The sequence below is a fragment of the Gobius niger genome, assembly GCF_951799975.1.
Source record: "Gobius niger genome assembly, chromosome: 3".
Taxonomy (NCBI): Eukaryota; Metazoa; Chordata; class Actinopteri; order Gobiiformes; family Gobiidae; genus Gobius; species Gobius niger.
This window is the reverse complement of record NC_136854.1, coordinates 30,355,929-30,382,349: the sequence shown is the minus strand read 5'-3', so window position 1 is coordinate 30,382,349 and position 26,421 is coordinate 30,355,929. Positions and strand designations below refer to the sequence as shown.

Genomic DNA, 26,421 nt, shown 5'->3' with positions numbered 1-26,421 from the left:
AGGGTTAATCCTACTCAAAACTGCATGAATGAAGCAAAACTAGTATGGCATGTTTTGTTATAATGGTTAAAAGCTCAAAAAGGTAGATTTTGCTATATCCCCTTTAAAGCTCTATTCCTTGTGATTTGTGGAAAAATTAGACCATTGCATGCTGTGACCAAGTCCGTAGAGGGGTTTCTTAATTGCTTTTCCTCCCTACCCCGCTATTCAATACTTCCTATGTGCGGCTCATCAGTTGTTTGTTAAAGCTAACAGGCAAGACCAATAAATGTCAGGGGCTAAGAAAATAAGGGCTATAGGAAACCAATAGGAACCAGACCAAGAATGAAGTCAAGAAAACAGAGTCAGGAAGTTCAAAGATGCGAGTGATAGTGTAATTAAGTATCAATGGATTGTGTTTCCTAATACAGATAAAAGACAGCCCTCCTCTGACTGACCCCCCGGTGTTTTATACTCTACAAACAATGAAAAAGAATATTTACACACTGCATGAAAAAAAGACATTGTCCAATCAGATTGCCCAATCTACATAACAATTTGTTATATTATTATGATTGTGTGGCTTCGCGACCTGCACAGAGGTTGGATTTGCATGGTTTGGATTGTTGCATTGGGAAGATGTCTTGAGATTTAATCATGGTCTCAGTCCCCATTAAAGGGGCTATGCTGTGCTCACTTTTACACCCGTAGAGGAGTGGAAAATAAAAGATACTGCTTTGTGGCATCTTCAGGGCAAGAGCGATCGTAAACCCGAACGTAGCACTGTTACAAATGACAATTAGGCTGATATTGTAAGCCTTACCGGGGCACTCTGCTCCATGAAAGATGAGAAACATGCTTATAAAGTCATTCTCGTAAAGAATCGGGATGTTCGTATTCCGATAGAACAGTCAGGAATAAATTTAGACAACAACCAACAATTTAAAATCAATAAGAGGTAGCTTTGTTGTCGCACCAGACAATATTGGTTTTGCAGTCATCATTCTACAGCATACAGGAAGAAAAAAATACTGAAGAAGAATATTTACAAACTAACTATTAATAAATCAACATGTTTTGGACAAAATTCGAGAAAATACTTGTACGTGTTCCAACCAAACCACACTAAATTCACTGTAACTAAACATTCTTTTTCTTTTTGTTGCCTGTTCTTCCTCTCGCTGTCCTCCTCGCGTCCTCTCCCTCTGACCTCCCCCCCTCCCCTCACTCCCTCCAGCAGCTGCAGCCTTTTCAGAGCACTCCACATCTCGCCTTATTGTGGAGCCAGTATCCTGACCCCTCGACTACCCTGGCCCTTCCCCTTTTTCGCTATCTCTTCTGTTCCCTCTTCTTTTTCCTTTTTTCTCGCGTTCATTTTCTCTTGCCAAGTCAGCTCCTCTGCTCTCCTCCCTCCTCAGTCCTTTTCCTGTGTGCTTTTTCCTGTTTAGTATGGAAGGACCGTGTTCCCCCAAAGCCACTACACATCTCTGCTTTTTTTCCTTTTGCATTTTCGGCTGCGCACTTTTCATCCTCTACCCTCCTACTTTCGCATCATTTTTCAGCCATGCCCCGCTTTTTGTTTCAATTTTGAACATTTTGCCATCGCTCATTTTGTCTGCTTTGGGGGGGAAGAGAATGATTTGAAGCACGTCTTCAAAGCCCCATATTTTTGAATTATAGCAACTCCGCCACAATGCGGTTCTCTGATCTGTCCCAGGCCATCTCGAGCTCAATTTACTACGGCACGTGACGCGAGATATCCACTAAAGTATCCAAGTACGGCACTCTCCGCAAATAATGGCAATGTGGGGTAAATTTGCATCGTAATTTGGGGAATTTTCTTGCCTCGAGACGTGACTCACTTGAGTGCAGTTCTCCAGCAGTGATTCAGGGACATTTTTGGGTCACTAGAACGATACTCCTGAAGGGGCTTGGAACAAGAAAGACAAGTTTTCATCCCCTTAAAATGTGTGTGAAGTTGTTCATATTCTTGTTCCTTGTCCCCATTCTGTACTCTATATCAAAGTTTGGTAGATTTGGTTTCATTTTGGAGGTTTTTATGTGCATTTCCATTTTGTTTAAACCTAAATATCTCAGAACAGCAATCTTAAGTTATTAAGTTGGCAACCTAAATAAATAAAATACAATGATAGAAAGCATTCAATTGTTCAAGATACACAGGGTGACCAGATTTTCCGATTGAAAACTGGGACACAATTCGGAAAATCTTTTGACCGTCTTTTCCGATGCTTAACAGTAAAACAACGATGGACTGTTGTATTCGACCTGGCAACTCGCTGTGGAGACGGACAATAGGTGGACTATATTTTGGGAGGAAAAGGAATGAACTGTGGAGAGAGGATGTTTCAGCAGCTGGCCCTTATCTCTCATACACTGTGAACACTTTCCCTTCAAGGCCAATATATATAATAGACATGCCTTGCCTTGCCTTAAAACAGTTTTTCAATCATTTTACTGGTAATGACATGCGCCGATTAGCATTGCAGTAGATGTGAGTTTGAATTGGTTTATACCTGTAATTGACATCCACACGGTCCAAAGACATTGACTTCACTGGAAAACAAACAATCATCTTACGGAAGAAACAACATCAATTTACTTGGATGAAGAGATGAAATCTAAAGATTATAAGAGTATAAGTTTGGACTTGAAGTCTGATAAATTAAAACATCTTACTGCCAATGGAACAAGCATTGACAAGATTGTTTTGCAAAATTGGCATGAACATCTTTATCTTATCCACCTCAAATTCAACATAAAGTACCTCGATTCAAACAGTTTCACGTCATTTATCTCATTTAAGATTGTAGTTTTTCCAGTGTTCAGAGCGAAGTGTGTTGCTTTGGGGATCCATGGGGATACAGGACAAAGGACTCATAACTGGGACTGTCCCAGATAACCTGGGACATCTGGTCACCCTACCAAGACATCCATAAGTACACAAACAGCCATCTTCTTAAATGGTTACGGCAATAAAAAATAGTCATGCTGCATTATACGTAATAACCAATCCAGCCGATATTGTCCATGAAAAGTCTTATTGCAAAGCAGCGTTAGTGTTACAAATTGGAGAGCTTTTCAGGCTGAAGGAGGAAGTCGTTTTAATCATTACCGTTAACATTGAAAACAGCATGATCTCCACAAAACCACTGCTCTCCCACTCAGAGACATCTCTATTTACTGACACCGCAGCGGGGATTCTGGAAGGCGTTTCGAAACCAAATGCCAAGATCTGAAACATAATAATCCTTCATTTGTCTCCACTGCGACGGTTTCTGGCATGTTTGAATGAGAGGCTCTCGTTTCGACTCCTCGCTCCTGGCGAATCAACAAGTCCCGGCTTAGTTTTGGTTTAAAGTTACGATTGTTGTGAGAAAAACATCACAATAGCGTCTTTGTGTTGAAGCCTCGTCTTGTTGTAAATGCACGGGGGGAGCCAGTCGGACAGTGGCCTGGCGCGTAAGGGCTGCTTGTATAATTACCCTGCTTCCATTAGGCCTGTAATGGTATGGTGCAGATGAGCAATTATTTTAACAGCAGCAGTTTGTGAGAGGCATCTTCAATATGGCATTACGTGGGTGCATTTGAGGCCAACAGGGATCTGGTAGTGGTTTAAAATTCAAACTTGGGCTTGAATATGTTTTTTATTTTATTTCTAAATCCGAGGTAAATGCATTATCCACGGATTGTACGCTGGTTCTTAGCATTGGCGTTTCCCATTTAAGAACTTGCCAGAAGGACTAAAGTGAAGCAATTCAAATGAGGGTAAAACAATAGCTGCGTTTTCTTCAATAAGTCTAGTATTAGTGCGGTAAAGGTCAATGAATTTCTGTTACAGTTGTGCTCAAAGGTTTACATACCCTGGCAGATTTTTTTTTTTAAATATTTTTCAAAGAATATGAAAATTCTTCACTCATAGTTAGTGGTTGTGTGAAGCCATTTATGGTCAAACAACTGAGTTTGCTCTTTAAAAAAAAAAAAAAGACCCTGATCAAAAGTTTACACCCCAGTTTTTAATACTGTGTATTGCCCCCTAAATCATCGATGACAGCTTGGAGTCTTTTGTGGTAGTTGTGGATGAGGTTCTATATTTTTCATGCTTTTCTTGGCAGAAAGCCTCCAGTTCCTTTAAGTTCCTGGGTTGTTTTGCATGAACTGCACGTTTGAGCTCTCACCACAGTGGTTCAATGATATTGAGGACAGGAGACTGAGATGGCCACAAACGGGACCTTCACTTTATTCTGCTGGAGCCAGTGGTATCAGCGAACCACCTCCATAACTTTTTTGTTGTCAGTAAGGCTAGTGATGGCCTATGATGAAATACTGCCAGGATAAAGCTGTATATTGCAAGTTCAGAGGTTAGAATCTGCTCATCCTGTTAAATCAGATCAATAGATAAAAATATATTGAACTAAGAGATTATCTTGAATTGTCTGGACTAGTCTTAAAAATATTGTTGATGGTTATTGATTGAATTCATGGGCCGTTCATACAGGAAAAGTGAAATCATGTTTCACAGTGGTTGGAGAAGCCATAGCCACAGAATGGCAGCCACACCAAAGTCAGTTTCGGGCCAGCTGTGACTATTGATGTAGCACAATTTCACATGTATATACACATAAATATAAGGTAAGTCATTTCCATTCCAACAAATGACAAATAAAGCACTTGACTTATGTTACTTCTATGCAATTTTAATGTTTTGACAATGTATGAGAGATTACTTTTTCACACTCATATTGACCAATCTCATAACACATATATAGCTGATTTATGAGCTTACAAAATGACAAACTTTGATGATAAACCTTATAAACCTTATATAAACCTTAGCTCAAAGACACAAAAATGTTCCATTGTCTCATCCGAACTCCACAGTGGTGCTTTTTCTTCCACAGAACTGACAGTAAACCTAACGAATAAAGTCCCATAATGACACTCACCAAAGTTGAAATCACTCATTCGATAAAATTTAGATGAACTGCCCTAAATGACAGTAGAGATGAAGTATTTTATAACTCGACAACATAATGACAAACAAGCCAAAACTACCAATACCAGCAAAAGCCTCTCCTCTTTGACTGCGGGAAAGCTGCAATTTCACACTTGCCCCAGCTCAATTTGTCGTGTCCATAAACAACATTTCACCAGCTATGCACAACATCGAGATTGTTTAGCATTTCCCAAAGTCCGCAACAAAGGCGCACGGGCATAAATATAAAGTGTGTGTACATGAATACGCGCTTCGGCAAAAGGCAGCCCCTGCTTATTCAGCACATGTGCAGAAATGAGCATCCTCCGCGCCGTCTGTGGTAACTGCCTACTAATCTGCGCAGTGGAGCCGATTTTACCCTGGAGTGAAGTAGCCTGAAACGGCCGTAGAGGAGAAGCATAATGGTATGTCATATATATTACTATAAGGAGTGGAAATATGAAGTGGCAATTGGGGAATACAGCCAGAGAGGAAATTGTTTTAGAGTTACTAAAAGAACAGTAGGGGGTAGGAGCAGCCTTATCACTGCCGCCATTAGTCATAAGATAATGACTTTGGAGCTCGTAATATTTTAAGTTAATGGGGGCACAAGCAAGACTTATCTGAAGGCAAAAGAAAGAAGGGGGAAGGTGTGCCCTGGCATAAAATAAAATAAAATAATTGGGTAAGAACCACCATCTGGGCATTGTGTACAAGAGTTATCAAAGTTGAAGTGGATTTAACTTGAAATATGCAATGCCAAACCATCAAAGAAAATACAAAAGATAATAACTACTATTAAAATGTATGTTGTCTCATTACAGAGAAGTTCTTTTTGTCCTTACACAGCTAAAAAAGTATAGGCAGTTCTATTGCGTTAAGAAAAGAGAAACTACCACTGTATTTATCAAATCTTTGGAGGACATTTGTTAAAACCTGAAAGATAAATGACTTTGGAAAGGTGTGCGGTCATAAACATGTCATTTTCGCCGCTACACTTTACGTCCAGAATTAATTTGCTCCGTCTACTTCCGTGATCGTAACTCATCCGCTAAGATAAACTTCACCGGCACTTCGCCGCAGCTCGACACCTGGTTAGTCCCCGCACGAGAAGTTCATAATAATGTCAGGAGCCGGGGGAAAACACAGGAGCCGGATAAATGGGCGCAGATTTACAATTAAGCCCCTGAAATCTCCAAGTCACCGATAAGTCCCAAACACGGTGGAGACAGGGAGACAGAGGGGGGAACAAGTCAATACGTCAGAGTGTTAGGAGGGCAGGGAGACTCGTGCAGGTGAGAGGAGCTATCAGGAGGTATTTGGTTTCTAAAAATGTGTGCATGTAATTCATTAGGTGAAGATACCTTTTTGCCCTTTTGCTTTCGACACATCCTTCAACCGGTGCCTCAACGAGACCTGATTATGATCTTTCCACATTTCTACATATGGTTGATGACTCACATTGTGGATGCATTTTCTTGGTGTTTTGAACACAAAGAACATAATCTGTAAGCATCAGGGCCAATATAGTAAAGTATGAGGACAAAACTCAGGCCATGATCTAATTCTCCTTGGTGAGCTCTACTTAAGTCCCATTTTACACGAATGGCTCTGAAGCATAAATTGCTCTCCGACGTTTTTGTTTTGTAAAAGTAGTGTGCCGGGTCAAAACGGTTTGGGCCCCCATCGCCTATATGGAGGTTTTAGCCTACTCTGTTGATGGGGGGATCTGGAGGATCAAGAACAATTATGGGAAGCTAAAGTGCTAGCTACTCACCCACCGTGCCTCTGAAAAGACTGGACACTTAAATATTGTTATCTCATGGCCGTCTTTTGTTGAAATTGTGATTTTTTTTGTTTTGTTTCATACTATTCGCTAAACAGAGATAGTGTATCATTTCCACATTTCCACCGACAAATGTGGTACACGACTAAACCCGCACTTTTTTGGCCTATAGGTTTTATGAGATCGAACGAGGAGTGGCATTCAGCAAACTGTCTGAGCCGGGACTTGAACAGGTGCACGAGGGCCATTCTTTCAATATGTAAAAGCAAAAACGGCCAAATCTGCCTAGAGGCAAACCAGCGGACACCTGGCTGCTAATGTGCACTTACTTACTGGCCAGATACGTGAAGTGAATCAACATTGTGCCATGCCAGCAGCTCTCATCGAACCACCTATCTGTGGATTAGTGAGTGAGCAATGTCTTTATAAAGATGGTCTGAAATTTTTCATGTTGGTTTTTTGTACGAAGCATGTTTGTCTTCAGCTGCAGGTAGTTTTACCTTTGAAAACATGGTCATAACCTGAAGAAGTCCTGGAATATTATGTAAGTCTTGTATATATTCCTCCTGTGTTAGCCCCATTAGCAGTCAGGGCCTCCCCTCGCTCTCCTCTCAGTCTGCTGTGGAGCCTGTTCAACGTTTTGATTCACTTAAGTGAGTCCAATACCCAATCAGTCTCCCCCCTCCATGTGTGTCTCAGAGTGTGTGCTTTTGCAGCCGCCATGCAGCCCATCACCTCAGCTTCATTAGCCGGATCAATCATCGACTTCTGCCTTTGTCGTCCCTCTCTTTTAGCGTTGATGACGAACTGAATGTTTGGCGTCTGTTCCAATCAAAGACGCATTCAAAAGACTTATTTTTATATCGATTCATTTGGAGAAGTGAGCGCGCGTAAGTCTTTTTCATCTGAGAAACAATGGCTAAGGGGACAATGGCATGCAAAGTTGACTGTATTTGAGCTTCTAGTCATTATGTTGTTACTTTGGCCATTTCTTGCATAAGCGCTTCCCATCCACTGATATTGGGAGCAGTCCTGCACTTGAACTGTGTTTATCAAGGCGCCATTGATTTGTTAGCATGCCGTTGGTAAAGAACGGTCTCGTATGCTGTCTCTAGCATGTTTAAGGCGAGAGACACTGCAGGTGAATAGTGACACTTTTTTACTGTAGAGATATCTATTTCCAACTTTTGCTATACATTACTGGCATAAATATGAGGGCAAAAATGTAGTGCATTTTTTGGTGTTTTATATTTTTATATAAAACTAAGGCTTTTTATGCCTAAAAATACCACATTTCCTATATTTTCGGGGGCGAAATCTGAATAATGGATTGAGACAGGTTTAAATTTATGGTGTAACATATTAGTTATAATACTTTTTCAGAGGGGATTTGGGATTTTAGTTCTGGTAGGGAAAATCTGTAAAAATTGAAATGTTGCCTTTTAAATTCGAAACTCTTCAGATTAGGGATTAGATATTCAAAATCCCGCTGAAAAACCTTCAAAAAGATGGTTAAATCCAAGACTGGAAAATTTGAAGTCTGTAGAAGCTATGGCGTGGAGATACAGTATAAAGAGCAAAATGTATTTTGAGAAAATTTCTCTTGAAATTACAATGTCCCAAATAAATCTATGGAGAAACATTGAATCAGTGCAATAATTAAACGCGTTATTGTGAATAATTTTTGTTTGTGTGTTTTTTTCCAGGTGAAAGTTTAAGAGACCAAATAGGCTCAAAACCTGACAAAAAAAATAAAAAAATAAAATAAAATCCCACTGCTGCCAGCGTACAGTACAGCCCCATTATCTCCTTTCCATACATTTTAAGCTATTCCCAAAACTACTCATAAATATAAATAAAGTTTTGCCACTAAAAAAAAGAAAAACGGGGTACAACTGCAACAATTACAACTACAACTATTTGTACATCAAAATACTTTCATTTGTGTCGCTTGCTCTGCTGTTATGCTGTTTCTTGTGTTTGGCCAAGGTTCATCTGCATAATTTGCATTAGAAAATAAAATAAATAAATAAATAAATAAAGCGATCTGATTCGTAAAAGTCGCATCACTAGTCTCTTTCTCTCTCGATCCCGCGCCGATCGACCCCTCCGTACATGTCAAGACTCTATATTTACCTCTATATCTTCTCATATCTCTCCCTCGCATATTGTCCATTGATTAGGCTCCGGGCTTCGCAGAGAATTTCTTTCCCCTATATGCGCCCAAGCGGCCATACACTCAGTTCATTCAGTGCTCCATTGATTGGTTTTGGTGTTGAGCAGAATTGCCCACTTGGTCCCAAAGTAAAAAGGCACTAAATGCTATTTGCGTTTCCCTCCACCACTCGGCCCTGACCTCCCGTTAGCCTTTAGCATAGACGTTTGTCAATAAGCGCTGGCGTCAATCGGGGGAAAGAAGCGGCTCTTTTGCTCCGCTGTGAGTTCTTTTTTTTTTTTTTTTTCTTCCTTTCCATCCGGGGTTGAGAGCTTTGGCGTCTTGGGTGCGTCTAAAGGCGGGACTGCTGGGGTTTTTTGACGGCGTGTAGAGCCTTTACTCACGGGGGAATGAGACAGCACAGGAGAGTGGTTATTGGAAACGTTGACCAGGGAAACAACATTGGCAATTTCTATGTTTCGGATGACATCACAACTCTACTGTATACTCAGGTTGTTTCTAAAGTGGACTCATCATGTATAGATTAGGCTTGAAAACAACCTTTAAGGTGCCCCAGCATTGATTTGAAATAATGTCTGTCAGCATTTTGAAATGTGTGTTTATAGAGAAGAAAGGAAAAAACAGAGAGTTGGTCAGGATTTCAAATTGGTCTGGAGCGGCCCCTGGAGGCATTATGTGTGTTCTGTGAGAACGTGAAACAGGCCTCAACCCTGACTGTCTAGGCTGAAAGAACACATATTTACTGCTGCCTATGGTAATTGATTGTATTTTAACAAATTTTAATACATAATTTTAATATATGCGTATGTGTATTTTTATATATATTATTATGAGTTGTATTGATTGAATTGTTTTATTGTGTTTTTATTGTGTTTATGTGTTTATAGTGTTGATGTGAGGCCCATTGAGTTGCCTTGTGCATGAAATATGCTATATAAATAAAATGAATTTCCATTATGTGAACAACATGCAATAAAACTGTAAAAACAAGCTTTCATTTTCAGCAAATGTGCATGTGAACAAATTCATGGTGCCGCGATGAACACACTTTGAGCACAATTGTAGATTCAAATGAGGATGACTCTGTGGTGCAACAAAATCCAGGAATCCCAGAATGCAACACCTCAGAAGAAGAAGAAACAACCAAAGTGAACAGTGCTTTTCAAAGGTAACTGTAAGTAAGATACTAACCATTCCATGTATATTTTTGACAACATAGCAAGAGTACAAAGAGGAACAAAAAGTCAATTTTGCATGATACGTCTCCTTTAAACATTCCAGATATACAGTATACCAGTGGTTCTCAACTGGGGTGCTGTCAGGACCCAACATAACCGACCGAGATAAGAATAACATTTCTTTAATATCATGCAACATACTGTATATTTTCCCCTCAAATTATAGTTGAATAAACTGACATTACAACAATTTTTAGAGATCCAGATGTTTCTATACTTTTGTTCTCTGGAAAAGGCTCGTGACCCAGGGAAAATGGTTCGGAGACTCACTTTTGGGTCCCGACCCACCAGTTGAGAACAACAGCAGTACACAATACAATCAAAAACTCATCAATTGAGACCATTTTCTATTCTTTCTTACTTATTTTTGCAAGGTGGCTAACCAGTGCAGTATATTTGATAGCACATATGGTGATAGAGCCGATTAATTACAACGTTAGCAGATTTTTTGAAAGCGAATGAGCAAAGAAAAAAGAAAAAGCTGGAAACAGTGTGGAAAAGAAAGACTGTATAATATTTTGATTCCCACCCAAGGCAATCTTTCAAAGCGGAGAGAGGAGAAAAGATTCAATGTTGGGGGCTGCAGTAAACAAAAAGAGAGAAAGGGAGCAGAGTGCTGTGCGCTTGTATTTACGTGAGAGAGAGAAAGAAAGAAGGAGCATGATCCCACTGCTCCTGTCTGTCTGTGCAGGGACAGCGTTTTCATCTGCTGTTCACTGCTGCTGCAAGCATTAGCAGAGACAGGACACAAGAAGACATAAAGCAAAACTCCTAATAGTTATTCAAATTGACAGAGTGAATAGCAAACGTTATCCTTCTGTACTGTACTCGCTGCCTATAACACTCCACATAAACAGCCATTAAAACCACCTCCAGAAAAGCAAAAGGAGGCTATAGGAGACAAGGCGTTTTCCTCACATTCACATCCTCACCCCCCCTTCGCCGAGCGTCTCCTTCCTCCCTTCTATAAACAACCACAAGAAAGCTCCTCTCTCCCCTGCGTACGCTAAAGCACTGCAGGTTTGCCTTTCCTGTCGACTTCCCACAGAATCAGCGGTGCGAAGAAAAGCAAATCTAGGGACAGACTCAGACGGAGAGAGAGACAGAGGAGGGAGCGGAGAGACGGGGTGACAAGGCTCGAAAGTGGTGGGAAGAAACAAAGTGAAGGCCTTTTCAAGGACTGCAGGTCAATAGGGGAAATAAATACATTTAGAGATATCGCTTTGAAACTTTTTGATGTAGATTATTGATATAAGTATGAGGGAAATCAAATGTTCTGAGTTTTGCATTTATATCCTAAGCGACGGAATCTAAATAATGGATAGAGCCAAATTGTTTTATTTTGTTATTCTGTTTCAAAGATGTTTTCAGAAGGGATGGTGGATATCTTGTTCAGTCTTTGAACAAAAACGTCAGTAAGTTGCCTTGTTTTTTGTGGTTGAAAGCTCAATAAATCAGACTAGGAATTAAATTGAGAAAAATCCCTTTGAACAAAAAATTGAGCTACTAAAGTGGAGATGTTGTTGCAAGAGTGCAATCTGCACATTTGTGTGAATTTCTTTTATTTAGCCAGAAAGGAAATGACCATATTTCGAAAACAGCGTCATCTTGGTTGCCTTTTGTGCTACACGTGGATTACAAACATTTCAATGGAATGAATGAGCAGATAGAAAACCAGTTGGAGAGCCGCAATGTTGTTGTTATTTCTCTGGGGTTTACTCTGAATTCAAGACTAAGATTTTAAGGGAGAAAACTAGCCATGATCGACATGGAATCAATGTTTTCATTAGCCATGTCTCGCCTGAAGTGAAAGTTCTACTTTATACTGTACTTTTGTGCAAAGTGTTTATAAGTGCAAATCTGGTTTTAATTTGAGTTTACACACACCTTCATTCTGTGGCGAGACAATGCTTGACACAACAGTGGTGAGAGAGAGATTCAAACAGCCAACCCTCCAGTCTCAGGATAAAGCCGCAAAAGTACTTTGACTACGTCCACTTCTTGCACATTTATCCACAATTCCTCCATATGAAGTAAAGATGGGAAAGAAATGGGCACGTCTCAAAAGCTCCGGATGTGGCGAGGGTGATATTTTAGATGTTTGGCTGAACATCGCTGGGTTAGGTCAGGCTGGGACTACTTTAAGGGAATTCAGACCACACGCGTTCCCACAAACACACACACACACACACACACACTGGCCCGTACTCCCTTTTAGCCGTTTGGGGGACACACACTTTTTTTTTCAAAGCACTGGCTCTGATTCTGTTTATATGGTAATGTATATATGAGGAGACGTCCGCCTGTCTCCTGCCTGCGTCTCCATCACTCCACGCGCAGCTGTCTTTGCGATTCGCAGCTCCCGCTCACAAACTCTTCAAAGCGCGATCTGACTCTAATTGTGGTTTGTCTTAGTTTCTCCGAGTCTGTTTCCGATCACGCGGCGGCTACGGCGGAGGAGGCTGATCCGGGGTCAGCGTTCAGCCGGCGTGACGCGACATCTGCTGCTTGTAAACCCCTGTGAGTAGGGTTTCCATTTTTTTTTTTTTTTTTTGTGTTGACTGCAATGGTGCAAATATGCTACAGTGAACATACAGATATTAGGAAGAGAATAAAGTTTTATATCAGCAAACTGATCCGACAGTGAGATAACAAGCATTATATTTTATTACTTTTATGTAGAGTACCCATCAAAAGTTTGGAAACACTTTTTATGTTTCGGCTTTTCTTTATTTTCACACTATTTACATTGTGCAAAAGGCGGCGATTTTGAAGACAACTTTTATTTTCTTAAACGTAATTCAATAGGCAATCTACAATGTGAATAAAAAAAAAGTTTCCTAAATTTTGCCGGGTACTGTACATTAACACAATGGTTCCTAAAGTGGGGGTCGGGACCCCTCAGGGTCCCCAGATTTCAAGACGAAATAAATATAAAAATGCTACTGTTTTAAATGTATTTTTGAGTATAAAACAGCATAAAATTTGTGAAATCCTTTCAAATATCCAACATAAACCGTTTATACATATTCACTTTTTTTCTGCCCTAATGTAGCATAAGTAATGCGGGTCCAGAGTTGAGAACGAGGAAGGATAAAATACTTCAAATTACTATTTTTTTATGTTTAAAATCATGTAATTTTTCACTCAGCTAAAAATCATGTAAAAAAAACAATTAAAGAAAAACAAAAAGACAGATAAAAATCCCCAGTCATTTTGATAAATGGATCATTTTTGTTCTTTTGTATTCTTAATTCAAACAAAGAAGTCGCACTGAGATTCAGGATCTCTTTTTACACGCCCCTATTGAACATGTTTTTATTTCTCAAGGAAACCAGAGCACTTGAGAATGTGCGTGTGCTGCTTGGACAGATAGATTCATAGAGATGTGGGCCGTCGCTGTGAGTTTGGCATCGGTGAAACATGGAGTCACCCCGAGCAGGTTTGGAGGCAGCTACAGGCTAAATGTGACATGGGGCCGTCACTCTCCCAAAGCTAAAACGTGCTGTTAAAATTCAGATGGAGGGATGTTGGAGGAGGACGAGTGTAAAAAAAAAAATGCATTCAATCGGTGTCACAGAACCAAATTCAGCCGTTTATAAATTGATTTGACAGTTTTTGTGAGGAAGACTTTCAAACAATAATCGACACATAGGGAAATGCAGTATTGTTACGTACTAGGTTCCAACACAAAAACTGTAATGCTTTGGGTCAGGACTTGCCTTAATAGCTTGACGTTCCTATGTTCATACAGGTATAGTGCGTCATATTATCTCCTCATCTCCAACTGTCACATTTTTAAACAGAAAGGATCGCAGAACAAAGCAGGGGAAAGGAGAAGCCCGATCGCTTGCCTGTGTGAACGTTTTCCTTCTTCTCATGCCCTCGTCTTGTCTGCGACACAGCGGTCAGCGTCGTTGGCCATAACATTAAGTAGGTCTCGGATTTTGAAGCCCGGCCAAGCACCGGAGCTTTCTCTGTGGAATTTTGCCTGTTCCTCTCATTTCACGAGGGTTTTCCCCGACTGCTACCAAAAAAAAAGACAACAACTGGACCACGATCACATTCAAGGCACTCTCAAAGCCTCATTGTGACCACGAGCGGCTGGAGGCCATATCTTTTCCAGAGTATTAATATCCCCGACTGGAAGCTTAGGAGGACAGGGATAAAATGTGATTTGCGACTTGGAAAATGTGCGGCAATCAGTCACATTTATTCGAGTATATTTCTAACGTTTTGAGAATTCTTTTAAAGAAATATTTGGAAGAGAAGTTTTATGACGTTGTACTTTTAGAATTTCTACTTGAATAATGTATTTTGAACTATCAATATCACCAGTGACACTGCATAAGAACGTAAGAATACATGTTTATGTTTATTGTACATTATCTTAAGAAGGATTTCTTATATCCAAAAGTCAATTCTTGGAAAATTTCACCAACATTAATGAGATTTTACGCAGTTACTAAGTTCCCAAGAAGTAATTTCGCCAAGTAGACAAAGGTTCTGAAGCCGTCATTGTACTGCATTAGCATAAAGGATGTTTCACTTCTATCTCAAGAGACTTTGTCAGTAACTAACGTTATTTTAGCAGCCGGCTATACTTACACTAATCTAGCAGAAAAGGACTCTTAGTTTCACCCATACTTTTAGTAGTTTTTTTTGTTTGTTTGACTCACTTCTGCTCTAGTAAATATCTTTAATGTTTCGGCTAATCCATCCATCTCCTCCACAAGGGAGCCGATGGGAACACACAAGGAATTTGATTTGCAACTCGGAAAAATGTGTTTCGGGGGAAGATTCGGGTCCTTTTAAATCAGCGCCTCAGAACAATGAGACGTCAAACCGGTGTGCGTCGTTATGGAGTGCGAAGAACAATCTGTCAAAGAGTGCGCTACGTCGTCTCCAAAGATCCCCAACAATAATTGGAACATAAGTTACACTTGGAATACAGTTTGGGATTTTTTAGCGCGCCGCGGTGGCCAACGGTTACAGCGTCGGCAGCCAAAATATATCAGCCTCCCACAGCTGTTTTCGATTCGCGAAGATGCCTTTCAAAATGCCTCTCCTCTGTAATTTTTTCCAGACACACTTTCTGTCCAAACCTTTACGTTGGCTCCTCTAGATCAAATGGGAGAGTGGTGGGCCCGGTTTCCTCTGCGCTTACAGATTGGTGACCCTTCCTTGGACTTTGTGGGTGTAATTGCGCTCTTTTCGGGCTAATATGTGTCCAAGAAGCGGGCTAGGGTTTCAAGAACTTTTCTTCCTGGCTGCGATAGGACACAGACATGAAAGGGAACGGGGAGGTTTGGAAAGCAAAACAAGCAATAAAGCGAGAGGGAAGGCGTGACAGAACTGGCGGAGGTATTGAGGATGCGAATTGGCAGCGCGGCATGTGCAAGTCAACAGAAGTTCAATCTCGCCACGGCACAGCTTGCAAAGTGTCCAACGACAACGCCGTGCGCGCCAGGTCCATTAAACTATTCATGTTTTTCTGAAGGCACGGTATACACAAAACCGTTCGGGAGAGTGGAAATGGAGTGCGACACACGGCGGGTGTAAAGTGGCCGGGTTTACATGCAGGTATGAAAATACATGAGTAAACAAGATTGGCTTCGCAGCTGCTGATATTAAACAGACACCCGAAAAAGGGGGAAAAAGGTGACACTACAGGAAAAAAGAAAAAGACTTTTGTGGAGTTGGGGAGAGTAGTTAAAAACATATACTCAAACACTGGCTTTAAATCAAAATGACTTAAAGCAGTACTAAGTAAGTTGTGTACCTTAATAAATCCTTTCCGTAGTCCCTCTGGGGGTAATACAAGTGTTGATGGGATGATTGGGGGGTCTTTCATCTCCCCCTGGTGTCTCTGGCCAGAAAACCACAATTGCAACTTTGCTGCCTACCAATACACACTAATGGAATCACAAAGAAGAAGCTACCAGGCTAACAGGCAAAGCTAACTGCAGGCTAGCACCACTTTAGCAGTGTTTACAGCCGAGTTTGAGTGAAAGAAAAAAAAATCTCCATTGCGTAATTGGATGTACAATATCCCTCTCTCCCTTTGGCTTTTCTGTCAGCGTAGTATTGATTCTCACAGACAATTAATGAGTAAAAAATGCAACATGCTATGACACCTGCAGTGGCGCTTATGGCCTCTAGGGGCATGAGTTACTTTGTTCTGCTTTATGAAAAAGTAAAAAGTTGTTCCATGTGCTCAAATAATACTGAAGTGAAAAGGTATTGAAGATGTTTAGTTTAGTGACAAACTGTTACAGTATATAGACTTTTTTATTGCCGCATTGTCAAGAAAAAAGAAGCCTGGGCCGGAATATTTACTTAGGTAAGAAAATACATCTACTTTACATTACTCAAATACAAGTAATTAATTATTGTCTAACATGAAATAAGTAACTGATCTCTCTCATCTTTTTCATTTTAAGTTTTTGGCAAACTGTGCTTTATCAACAGAAACTTTTTTTCCTTGGAAACATTAAAATGGTCTAATTCAACATCGGCACTTTAAGTAGCACCTATTTTTCTCAGTCATAATGAATATTTTGTAAGGTCTTTCACAGCGATTTGTTTAAATCTAATGTTGTGCCTGATTTATCGAGCTTTGAAATTTTATTTTCCTTTTACACATGTTTTTTCCCAGTTGAAACTAATTTACTGCACACAAAATGCAACATCCAGCTAGAATTTTAAAAACCGCTCTCTGTTGCCACTAAATTGGGAGTTTTAGCCGCTCCTTACTGTGAAAACGTGCAATACAATTTCTTGTACATTTATGCCAGTAATCTAAAGAAAAGTTTCCAAAGTCATGCTTATTGTTTTCTCTAATCGCCCAAAATCTCTACAAAGGTACAATCCCATAATGAACTTCCCAATGCTATGTCACTATAATTGCAATAGAAGCCAACTATAGAATCACTCGTATTTGCCTTTGAGTTGAAATAAAGAGGCTAAAAGGTCTGTTTGGAAGCAGATTGTAGTGGCAGTTATTTATCTAACCTGCCCGTGCTTTGTAAGGGCCACGGCGTCAAAAAGCAGCCAACAAAAAGGTCAAAGTCACGAGCCAATGAATGCATACCCTCCGCTCAAACACAATGATTAAGTGCCTCGACTCAGGAAAAAGGAGAAAAAAAAACCTTGTATTCACATTTTTTGAAAGTTGTACACACACTCTCTATACAAGCGATATAAAGCAAGGTGTTTTTTTTTTTTTACACATTCATATGCAAATTGGACCTGCCTGGCTGCGATGCATGGGGAATAGCAATATGCACCTTCACACTCACACAAACAGGCTCTATGCAAACAGGTGGGATCGAGTAATGGATGAAAACGCTGTATATTTGAGGGGGAAAAAACAAGCCCTAATGAAGCAAACGCGTGGAAAGATGTGCACGCTGGTAACGAATTGAAAGTCTAAGCAAAAATAGAGCAAGGATGTCTACACTGTCAGTATGCTTATCTGCAAGGTCAAAGTTTTGTACTTCCTTGTGCTTCTTTCTTTCCTGAAATGTAATTTGAATATTATGTTGGTACTGTTTTTTCTTTTGTTTTGAAATGAATTTATGTGAGTAGATGAGCAAATTCACAAACAAACAAATTGTAAAGCTCCCTGGATAAGACATGACTAAAAATTATTACCTGCAGCCTTTTCTTTTTTTTGTAACTTGAAGAAGAACTAAGCAACTTGATTACCTTAACAAATCCTTTTCGTAGTCCCTCTGGGGGTAATACAAGAGTTAATGGGACGATTGGGGGGTCCTTCATCTCCCCCTGGTGTCTCTGGCCAGAAAACCAGGCTTGCAACTTTACCTGCCACCGGGTCGGAGGCGTAATACACACTAATAGAATCACGAAGAAGACGGTAACAGGCTAACTGTGGGCTAGCGCCACTTAAACAATATTTACAGCCAGGTCTGAGTGAAAACAAATTGTCTCCATTGTGTAATTGGATGTACAATATCACTCTCGCCCTTTGTCTTTTCTGTCAGCGTAGTATTTACTCTCACGGACAATTAATGAGTAAAAAAACTCGACACCTGCAGTGTCACTTATGGCCTCTAGGGGCATGAGTTACTTCGTACTGCTAAGACGTTGCTTTTTCCCTCTCAAGGATATCGACTTGTTGAAATACAGACAGTCACCGAGGAACATGGCCAGGGGACACTTAAAGGAAAGGGATCATTACTTGCTTGTGAAGTCACCCAAAGCGCTTCACAAAAGACAGATATATATATTTTTTTCCATTCACTTCACTTTAGATCGGGCATTCAACAGCAACAAATGAAAATGCACACATTTTTGGGTGCAGCAAATTGAAATGGACTCAAAGATTGTAAAGAATAACATCCATGTATACAAACAAATGAGGATTGCAGGTGTGGGTTAGTTAAAGTGAAGAAGCTGCTATAGTTAGTAACTTTTCATATGGCATCATCCAACTTATATCAAACGTATGTCCCAAAGCACAAAGAAGTGGGAGTATTTGACACATTCAGCAACAGCTTTTGAAGCCTTATTTTAACAACTTCTTTGAGCCTTTTTTGCTCTATCTTTTTTCCATGTTAAAGCTTTGTTAGATAATGCCATAGCTTTACTTGTAATCTGAATTTACCATGTGTCACGGGTAAGTACAATCGCGAGGCATAGTCCACCGGCGCCTCGTCGTCGTCCTCCTCCTCCTCTTCCTCCGATCCCGGTTCGGCCGTGTTTCCTAACAATGGGTTGTCATGGAGACTGGTGGACTGAGGATGTGATTGGTCAATGACAGATGACGGACAGGAGGGGGAGAGCATGGGAGAACCTGTGCGGCAACCAAAAAACAAACAAACAAACAAAAAAAAGCACAAATGAATGGATGGACTTCAAATGAAAGGACTCGTTACACAAATTGACATTGCAAAGTAAAAAAAAAAAAGATGTGTGGTAAGCCATGGTTTGAGGATGCATGGACATGGTGTATTTAAAAAGAAAGTATTCGCCGGTCTGCTATAGTGGGAGAGAGTAGCAAGGTTGTGCCCAGGCCTCTATCATTTGAAGTGGAGGCCGAATGTCTAGTGGACTCATCTCAAAAGCACTCAATGTTCCCCACAAAAAAGTACCGCACACTGACGGTCAGCAAACAACAGCAACAATACGAACGCAGCCTTTTTGCACAAACGCAAAGTACCGTCATTTTCGGACAATAAGCTACTATTTTCTCAACTCAATGAACCATACATCCGCACAACTGTATGCAACATCGGAAGGAGGGCTTAAAAAACATGTCAAATTACTTCAAGAATATTAATAATAATTTTATTATTGTGTAAGGTAAAAACACCGGCCATTAGAACGAGATTTTTTTGCATTTAAACAAAGAAAAAACTTATTTGAAGAAATAAGGGGATTTGTATTCTAATTTTCAGTGTAATACATATCTTATTTTAAGAGCCCAAATACTTGCTCTATTCGGAAGTAATTTAACTATTTGAATCAAAGTTATTTCATGAACATTTTACTATCTTTTAATGCTTTTAATGCAAATATCAGTTCAAAGAGTATGTTTATACAATGTGTTCTTAGTGGTTTAAAATGGCACCAACATTGCAATTGAACCTGGGTTGCCTTAAACTCCATTTTCAGGAAACCATGACATCTGAAAGCTAAGAACCTCGAGGGTTCAGTCACTGAGCGCTATAAGACTTGATTGGGGACAGGTGCTGCTGTGATTGTGGAAGGACGAAGGAGTCTCTTTGTGTTCATTTCCAAACCGCTATTCACTTCGGCGCTCCCTATTGACTGTCCGACCCAGTGCAACACCTAATTGCAATTGAGGGCTGTGGGATTAGGGAGTTTCTTGGGCCACATTTCAGCTCTCGCAATGGGCACAGCCAAATGAAGTCACAAAGACAGCGACGCCTGGTGCTCCCCCCGGCAGGCCAACACAAACAGCATCAGCCGGCGTAGGAGCCCAGGTTTTTGGCAGCAGAGCCTCGGGCCAGTCCTGGGGCCCTTTTCACCTCTCCCTCCTCTATGTGTGTCTCTCTCCTCTCGCCTGTACCAAAGACAGGGCTTGCCTGGACAGTATGTATCAGAGTGTATCCATAAGTCCACGGGTTACTGACATCGACAGCCCCGACGTGAATAAAACATGGAGGTAGTGCCGGTAGCACAGCCACATTGTACACACTAGTGCGCGAGCTTATTGGGAGGTGAGCATATATAAGATGGACCAGACTGAAAAAAAATGTATGAAGTTGATGTTGTGTGACATACATGAAAATTAAATAAGAATGAAAAAAAAAAAAAGCTCTATAATGTCATATAATTATAGCTACTGTACGTTGAGCGCCTACAGGTAATTCAGGACGCATGTTTAAATCCTGGGAGCTACAGTATATCCACCAAAAAGTCGGCACAATAATCAAATTCTTTACTCTTATCGCTCACTGGTGCTGCAAGTGCATTGAAGGATGGGTGTAAAATGTGTTATCTGCTACAAATATGTAAGGTACAGTAAAATAGATGTCCATGTTCAGGAAGACATTCTTTAACTGTACTTGAATTAAGAGATTAGATGTAAAGTTTGAGTAGGCGCATTGAGTTGCCTTGCGTACGAAAAACGCGGTATACATAAAGTTGCCTTGGCTTGCTTTGCCTAGATTTGGTCTGGTTTTAGATGAGATAAAACCTCTTATTGCCAAAGGAACAAGTGTATTTTTTCTTAATTCCGAAAATGTTGTATCATTTCAAGCGAATAAGAAATCTTTTCTTTAAATGTAAAAGTAAATTTGTCTGATTTCAAGTGGGATTTATACTTGCTAAATTGGCATTAGCATCTTAGATTAGTTCAAACTGACTCAAATTCAACAAAAGAACCTTTATTCAAGCCATCATTTCTCTCATTTCTCTTATTTAAAATGGTGATTTTTCCAGTGTAAGGAGTGAGAGACTACAGTGGCAGCAGAATGACATGTCACAGAACAGTGAGCATAAGCTTTCACTATGTTAGCGATCCGATGACCCCATTATAAACGCCTACAGATGGTCACTGATCAAAATTGCGAGATTTTGAAGGGAATGTTACACCTAATTTAGCATTTCAAATCGAAATTACAGTACTAGGGCACTGAATCTGCTTTGCACGGGAGCAAACGCTTGGTAAATGACCCCCTTAAAGTGCAAAACTGCTGAACTATGGGCTTTGAAAATGTGGAAGACTTTTGTGTGGCCTCTATGACACGACTAAATGCAGGGAATACAGATCAAACTACTAAAGGCCTCATCATAACCTGGTTGAAAGCTCAGGAATGTCACATTTGCATTTTGCAGAACAGTCTGTGTCCAGAAGGTTTTAATGTTTCTCTATGGCAAGAAAATCCAGAAAGTCAACACTGAAACACACTGCGTTAAAAAACAACTCTACACATTTGATCTCCACCATTAACATTAAAGCCGGCCGGTCGAGTATGGATTCAGGGTAAAGTCCATGGTGCATTTTCAGATTCCATTAAAGCTCAAGTATGTCTTTCTCTGGACGAACGCGAGGTTGGAGATGGAGCTGACGGTCAGGTGAAGTTTGTCTGCGTCCAGACTCGGAAGAAAAGCACAGAATCAATGGGGTATTGATGCGGTAACCTTGGCATTTACCGACTTGTTATGGCTAAATGCTCGGTGCTGTTTGGTGTGTTTGTGTGCGTCGGAGGCCATTTGTAAATGTGTGTGTTTGCCCATACTGATGATCTAACACTCGCCTGCTCTACATACAAATGGGCCCACAAGAAAGCAGCACAGTTAGTCTTTGACAACTCTTCGAGAAATCAAACAAATACTGGTGTCGTGGATTATACCAACATCATTATAATAATGCAAATATTAAACTGTGATACGTGAGGAGCCAAATGGAAAAGACTGTCCCATGTTTGATTCCTTGATGCGGTGAGGCCTCTCTGTGTGGAGTTTGCATCTACTTATTGTATGTGGCTTTACTATGGTTAAATATGTCAACTAAAATAGGTGGAAAATGGAATGGAACCTTGTTTGTGCAGCACTTTTCACATGGCACAAGTCAACCAAGAGCGATTCACTCAGTGTAGGGAATTTGTTCTTCATTCACTCCACACACAGTGGTGGGAAGCTATACGTATAGCAATAGTTTCCTCTAGGGCAGACCGACAGAAGCACCAACGGTCCCTATGACCACCACCATTCATTCACGTGCACACATCATTCATCCTGGCCAGTTGTACATGTACAATACATGTACATACTCCACACAGAAATGACCACGTCCGGCTGGGGATCAAACCTGGGACATTCTGTCTGTGAAGCACGAAGCTGTGTTCGCCAAAACGAACTCTGGCCTCATCAACCTAAAACATGCCAGGGACTAGTGGTTCTTAAACTATTCACACCAAGTTTGACCTCAACATATACGTAACACCAGGCCGAGAACTAGATTAAATCAGGACTAAACTAGGGTCTAAATAATAATCTAAAATTGCAAATTACATTGAGTACCACCTGAAGAAGCTGTTGTGGTACAAGTTACACAGTCTGAGAACCACTTATACTAACTTAGCAACTACCTTCTACTCCCGGATCAAGGTCTGGAGAACAGTTATTGCTCGGGAACAATTTCTCCGTTGGTATTGCTCTCAAACAAATGGAGAGAGAATATTTCCCTATATTGACAATAGGGACTACAATGAAAGCAACCGCTCTGCCTGGAATAAAAATAAAAAATAATAATAATAACAGTATATTGCCAATCTGACATAAGAAACCTCAATATAAGCGTCAATGATTTCAATACAGAAAATGATAGAAAAAACAAATGTTATATGCCGGCATGTGAGTTTATTGACAAAAATGCGTTATGTCTCTTTCTAAATCTCTTGATCTCTCTTCATTGCAGCAAAGTATAGGGAGAAATTGAAATTCCAAAATCAATGGCGGGTCATTTGCAGGTAAGGCCTCGCAGAGCAGCTTGGCATTTATGAAGAAGCTCGCGCTGAAAGAAATAAGGCAATATACTCGTGTTAAGCCGTGTTCGCCTTTTTCTGAAGCGCAAACGCTATATTAGTATGAGGTATAGTGTCTGCTGCGTTCAGAGCTCAACGCTGTCGCTCCCAGCAACGACGCCCAGCACCAGATTTATTTCCAATCCGCCTCAGAACAACGAAAACACAGATGCCTCGTGGCTTTCGCAGAGATCATATCACTTTGGAATTTTACAGTGTTGCAAGGTAGCAACAGTACGCCCTGTAAACAATGCGCAACGGCCGGGGAAAACAAGAGTTGAAGACAATTATGAGTGAAAACGGGTTGTTTTAATGTTGTCCTAAATAAGGGCTGCACACATTTTTTTGTTTTCCAATACAATTAAGATAAGTGATTTGTTTGTTACAATCAGTATTCTGTTCTTAGTGCACACTTTAAACAACCTCAGAAGCAATAAGAAGTCATGCAAGAAAAATGTTTTTAGAAGTAAACGCAGGGTTAGCAGCATATTAAATACCAATACAGAAATATATTTTGGTATTTTCAGCGTACATTATGAATCCTAAATGTTGCTCAAGACGAGGCTGGTATCTTGCATACAAATGGGGGCATTGCCTAGGAAAAAATAAAAAATAAACAATGAATGAGCTGTTTCCCCTCTCCTCTTAACATTAACATTTCTTGCTTCGGCCGACTCCTTTTGAGTTGTCATTACTATGTAATTGTGTAATTTTGTAGATTAAAGACTTGGGAACAGGCTAATTTTCTCGCATTTCTGTGAAAGTCACCCTGAAAAGTGATCCTGCAAGTTGTGAAATGTGCCAATAAACATCCCTGTGACGAATTGAGATGCTACAAATGTGTTAGGAAAGTTAGGAAACATTTGGACCACAAATAACATTTTACTATAGTGGCTTCCTCTATACCCCTCCTGGAACCGTCACCGTAACGTGGTGAAGGGGTTTGAGCACCCGAATGATCCTGGGAGCTCTGTTATCGGGGGCTTCGTGCCCCTGGTAGGGTCTCCCATGGCAAAAAGGTCCTAGGTGACGGGTCAGACAAAGAGCGGTTCAGAAGCCCCTTATGAGAGACCAACAGGCCTCAGTTAGAATCGTGAAGCCGACCTTCCGTGGACCCACAGCCTGCAGGAGGAGCAATAGGGGCTGGTGAAATGTGATTTGGGCAGAATCACATGTATAGCCTTAAATTAAGAATGAAACTGACCACTATTACTCCCACTGAACTCCCACTTTTACGACACTACAACATTGTGTGCAGCCTCTTGTTCAGCATTCACAACCCTCTTTAAGCTCTCACAGGACAAACAACAAACTTTATTTATCCCACTGTGAGTTAAACACTGCCCGTATCCCGAGGGAAAGAAACTGTAATCTCCACACCTCAAAAACGTGATCAAAGCACCAGCTTGTGGGCCAGCAGCCGTTTGAATAGAAACTGAACAATGTAGAACTGATTATCCCCTAAATGGGCCACGAAGTAAAGAGAATCATCTATAAAGATGACGTAAACTAAGCATCTGTGTTTACTTTACAGCACAGTGATAACATGGTGATCGAATGGAACGCATGGCAACTTAGGAAAAACAAAGGATGACCATGATTGTTTGGAATTTACCTGCTTTTCTACTTGGTTAGGGTTATGGATCAACTAAAGTAGCCTGAAAATGTGGTTTTATGGAGAAATTATCAAGTTACTACCACTTTTAGTTTCCACCATAAGTTACCTTGGCTCAGCTATGATTGGAAACCTCACTGCAAAGTTTAAAAAAAAATCCAAACAAACTACAGAGCTAATGTATCGTTACATCTGCTGCATTTATCATTCGATCTTTTCCCTTGAGTTTCTTACCTCAGCTAACCTGATCAATACAGCAAATGCTTTGATTCATATCGCACAAAAAAACCTATAAACATTTCAGTCTATTCAGCATTATGTAACTACCCCTGCGTGTGTGGTCTTCATTTGTAGAAACGGCGTCACTTTGCTCGGTACATGCACGTGCGCCATAACTCAGGTTTACACGTGGCTGTAATGGCATCGGGCAGCAGGATGGCTCCGTCGGCCCCTCCATGTAATTACAGCCGGATTGATCAGACTGTATAGAGGCTGCCACCTGAATTGATTCAACAAGAAACATTTAAATCACTTTCCCAGCATGCCCCGATTTGTTTTCCTGTCATCTGCATAATAGCATTTGGCCTCTTTTTTCCTTTGACACGTTTGTTAGACTCCACTGAACTCGAGACGTCACTCCACCAAAGCAATCACAGTGGAAATTATTGGTTAAAGTCCTCTTCCTTCTACACAATAATATCAATAGTTATATTTTTCCCTGTCTGAAGGAACAACGCCGATTCTAGACATTAGCCCATGTAAGCCAATACAAATTCTCCCCTCTGTTTCCCGTCTCAGTTTGTATGTGTCAAGAAGCATGCATTTTTTATGGCACTGCGCGCTCTCTGAAATGCTGCAGGATTGTAGCTTGTCTCTCTACATAAAGGGTATTATTAGCAATTGATATGTCAGTTTTTTGCCCAGCGTTGCATCGGAACTCTGTGATTTATAAAACAACGTGTTGTGCGAAATTGTGTAAGAATCGTCCATTCTGTTACATCACTCTCTGCCATTGGTCCAAAAGTTGGAGCGTGGTTCGGTGGTGGACACGGCGGTCACCAAAGCCATCTCTTTTAAATGTAAGACCAGTTCTTTTGTTCCAACTGTGTGCTATGTCTTCAGAAACGGCTTTTATTTGATGGGCTCCCGCAGCTCTGACGGCATTTTTAATGAACGAAACGCCAGCCTTAAGATCAGAGCCGTATGCTCTTATGACTGCGCAAGTCAGGCATTCTCAAGGTGGGAGCCTATACTGTTACCCCGTCACTATGAGCCTTTTTATTACATAGTACATAGTACTTGTGGTTACAATGTTTAAAATTGAACAAAAGCTTCGGGCAAAAGGTTTGGTCATGTAATGCACCGTCCTTCCGCACTCCCACTCCTGCGTGCTAAAATTCAGAAAATCATGCATTTTTATAACTAAAAACTACCCACTTGGTGCTCAAATCCCAATGAATTTGACTGGAAACTATCAACATTTATTTTAGTTTGCCAAATCATGCCATGACTAACGAAAGCAAGGTTCACAGGGAGGAATCATAGAGTCTTTGAGGAGATATTTGGAAAGATGTGGAAGGATTTCTCTGTAGCTCCCGTACAGGTTAGAGACCCC

The 26,421-nt window shown here is 40.6% G+C and overlaps 1 protein-coding gene across 9 annotated transcripts in view; it reads right to left on the bottom strand.

The window, feature by feature from the left end:
- The window catches only part of tenm3 (teneurin transmembrane protein 3), a 627,437-nt gene that overhangs the window by 257,310 nt on the left and 343,706 nt on the right, over nucleotides 1–26,421 (bottom strand). For 7 of the 9 annotated variants that reach the window (XM_079553229.1, XM_079553230.1, XM_079553228.1 and 4 more), the window contains one exon: nucleotides 18,802–18,990. The exons of the other annotated variants lie outside the window; for them this stretch is intronic. In XM_079553229.1, the coding sequence (XP_079409355.1) occupies nucleotides 18,802–18,990 (189 nt within the window). The remainder of the gene's footprint in view (nucleotides 1–18,801; nucleotides 18,991–26,421) is intronic. 9 annotated transcript variants of the gene reach the window in all.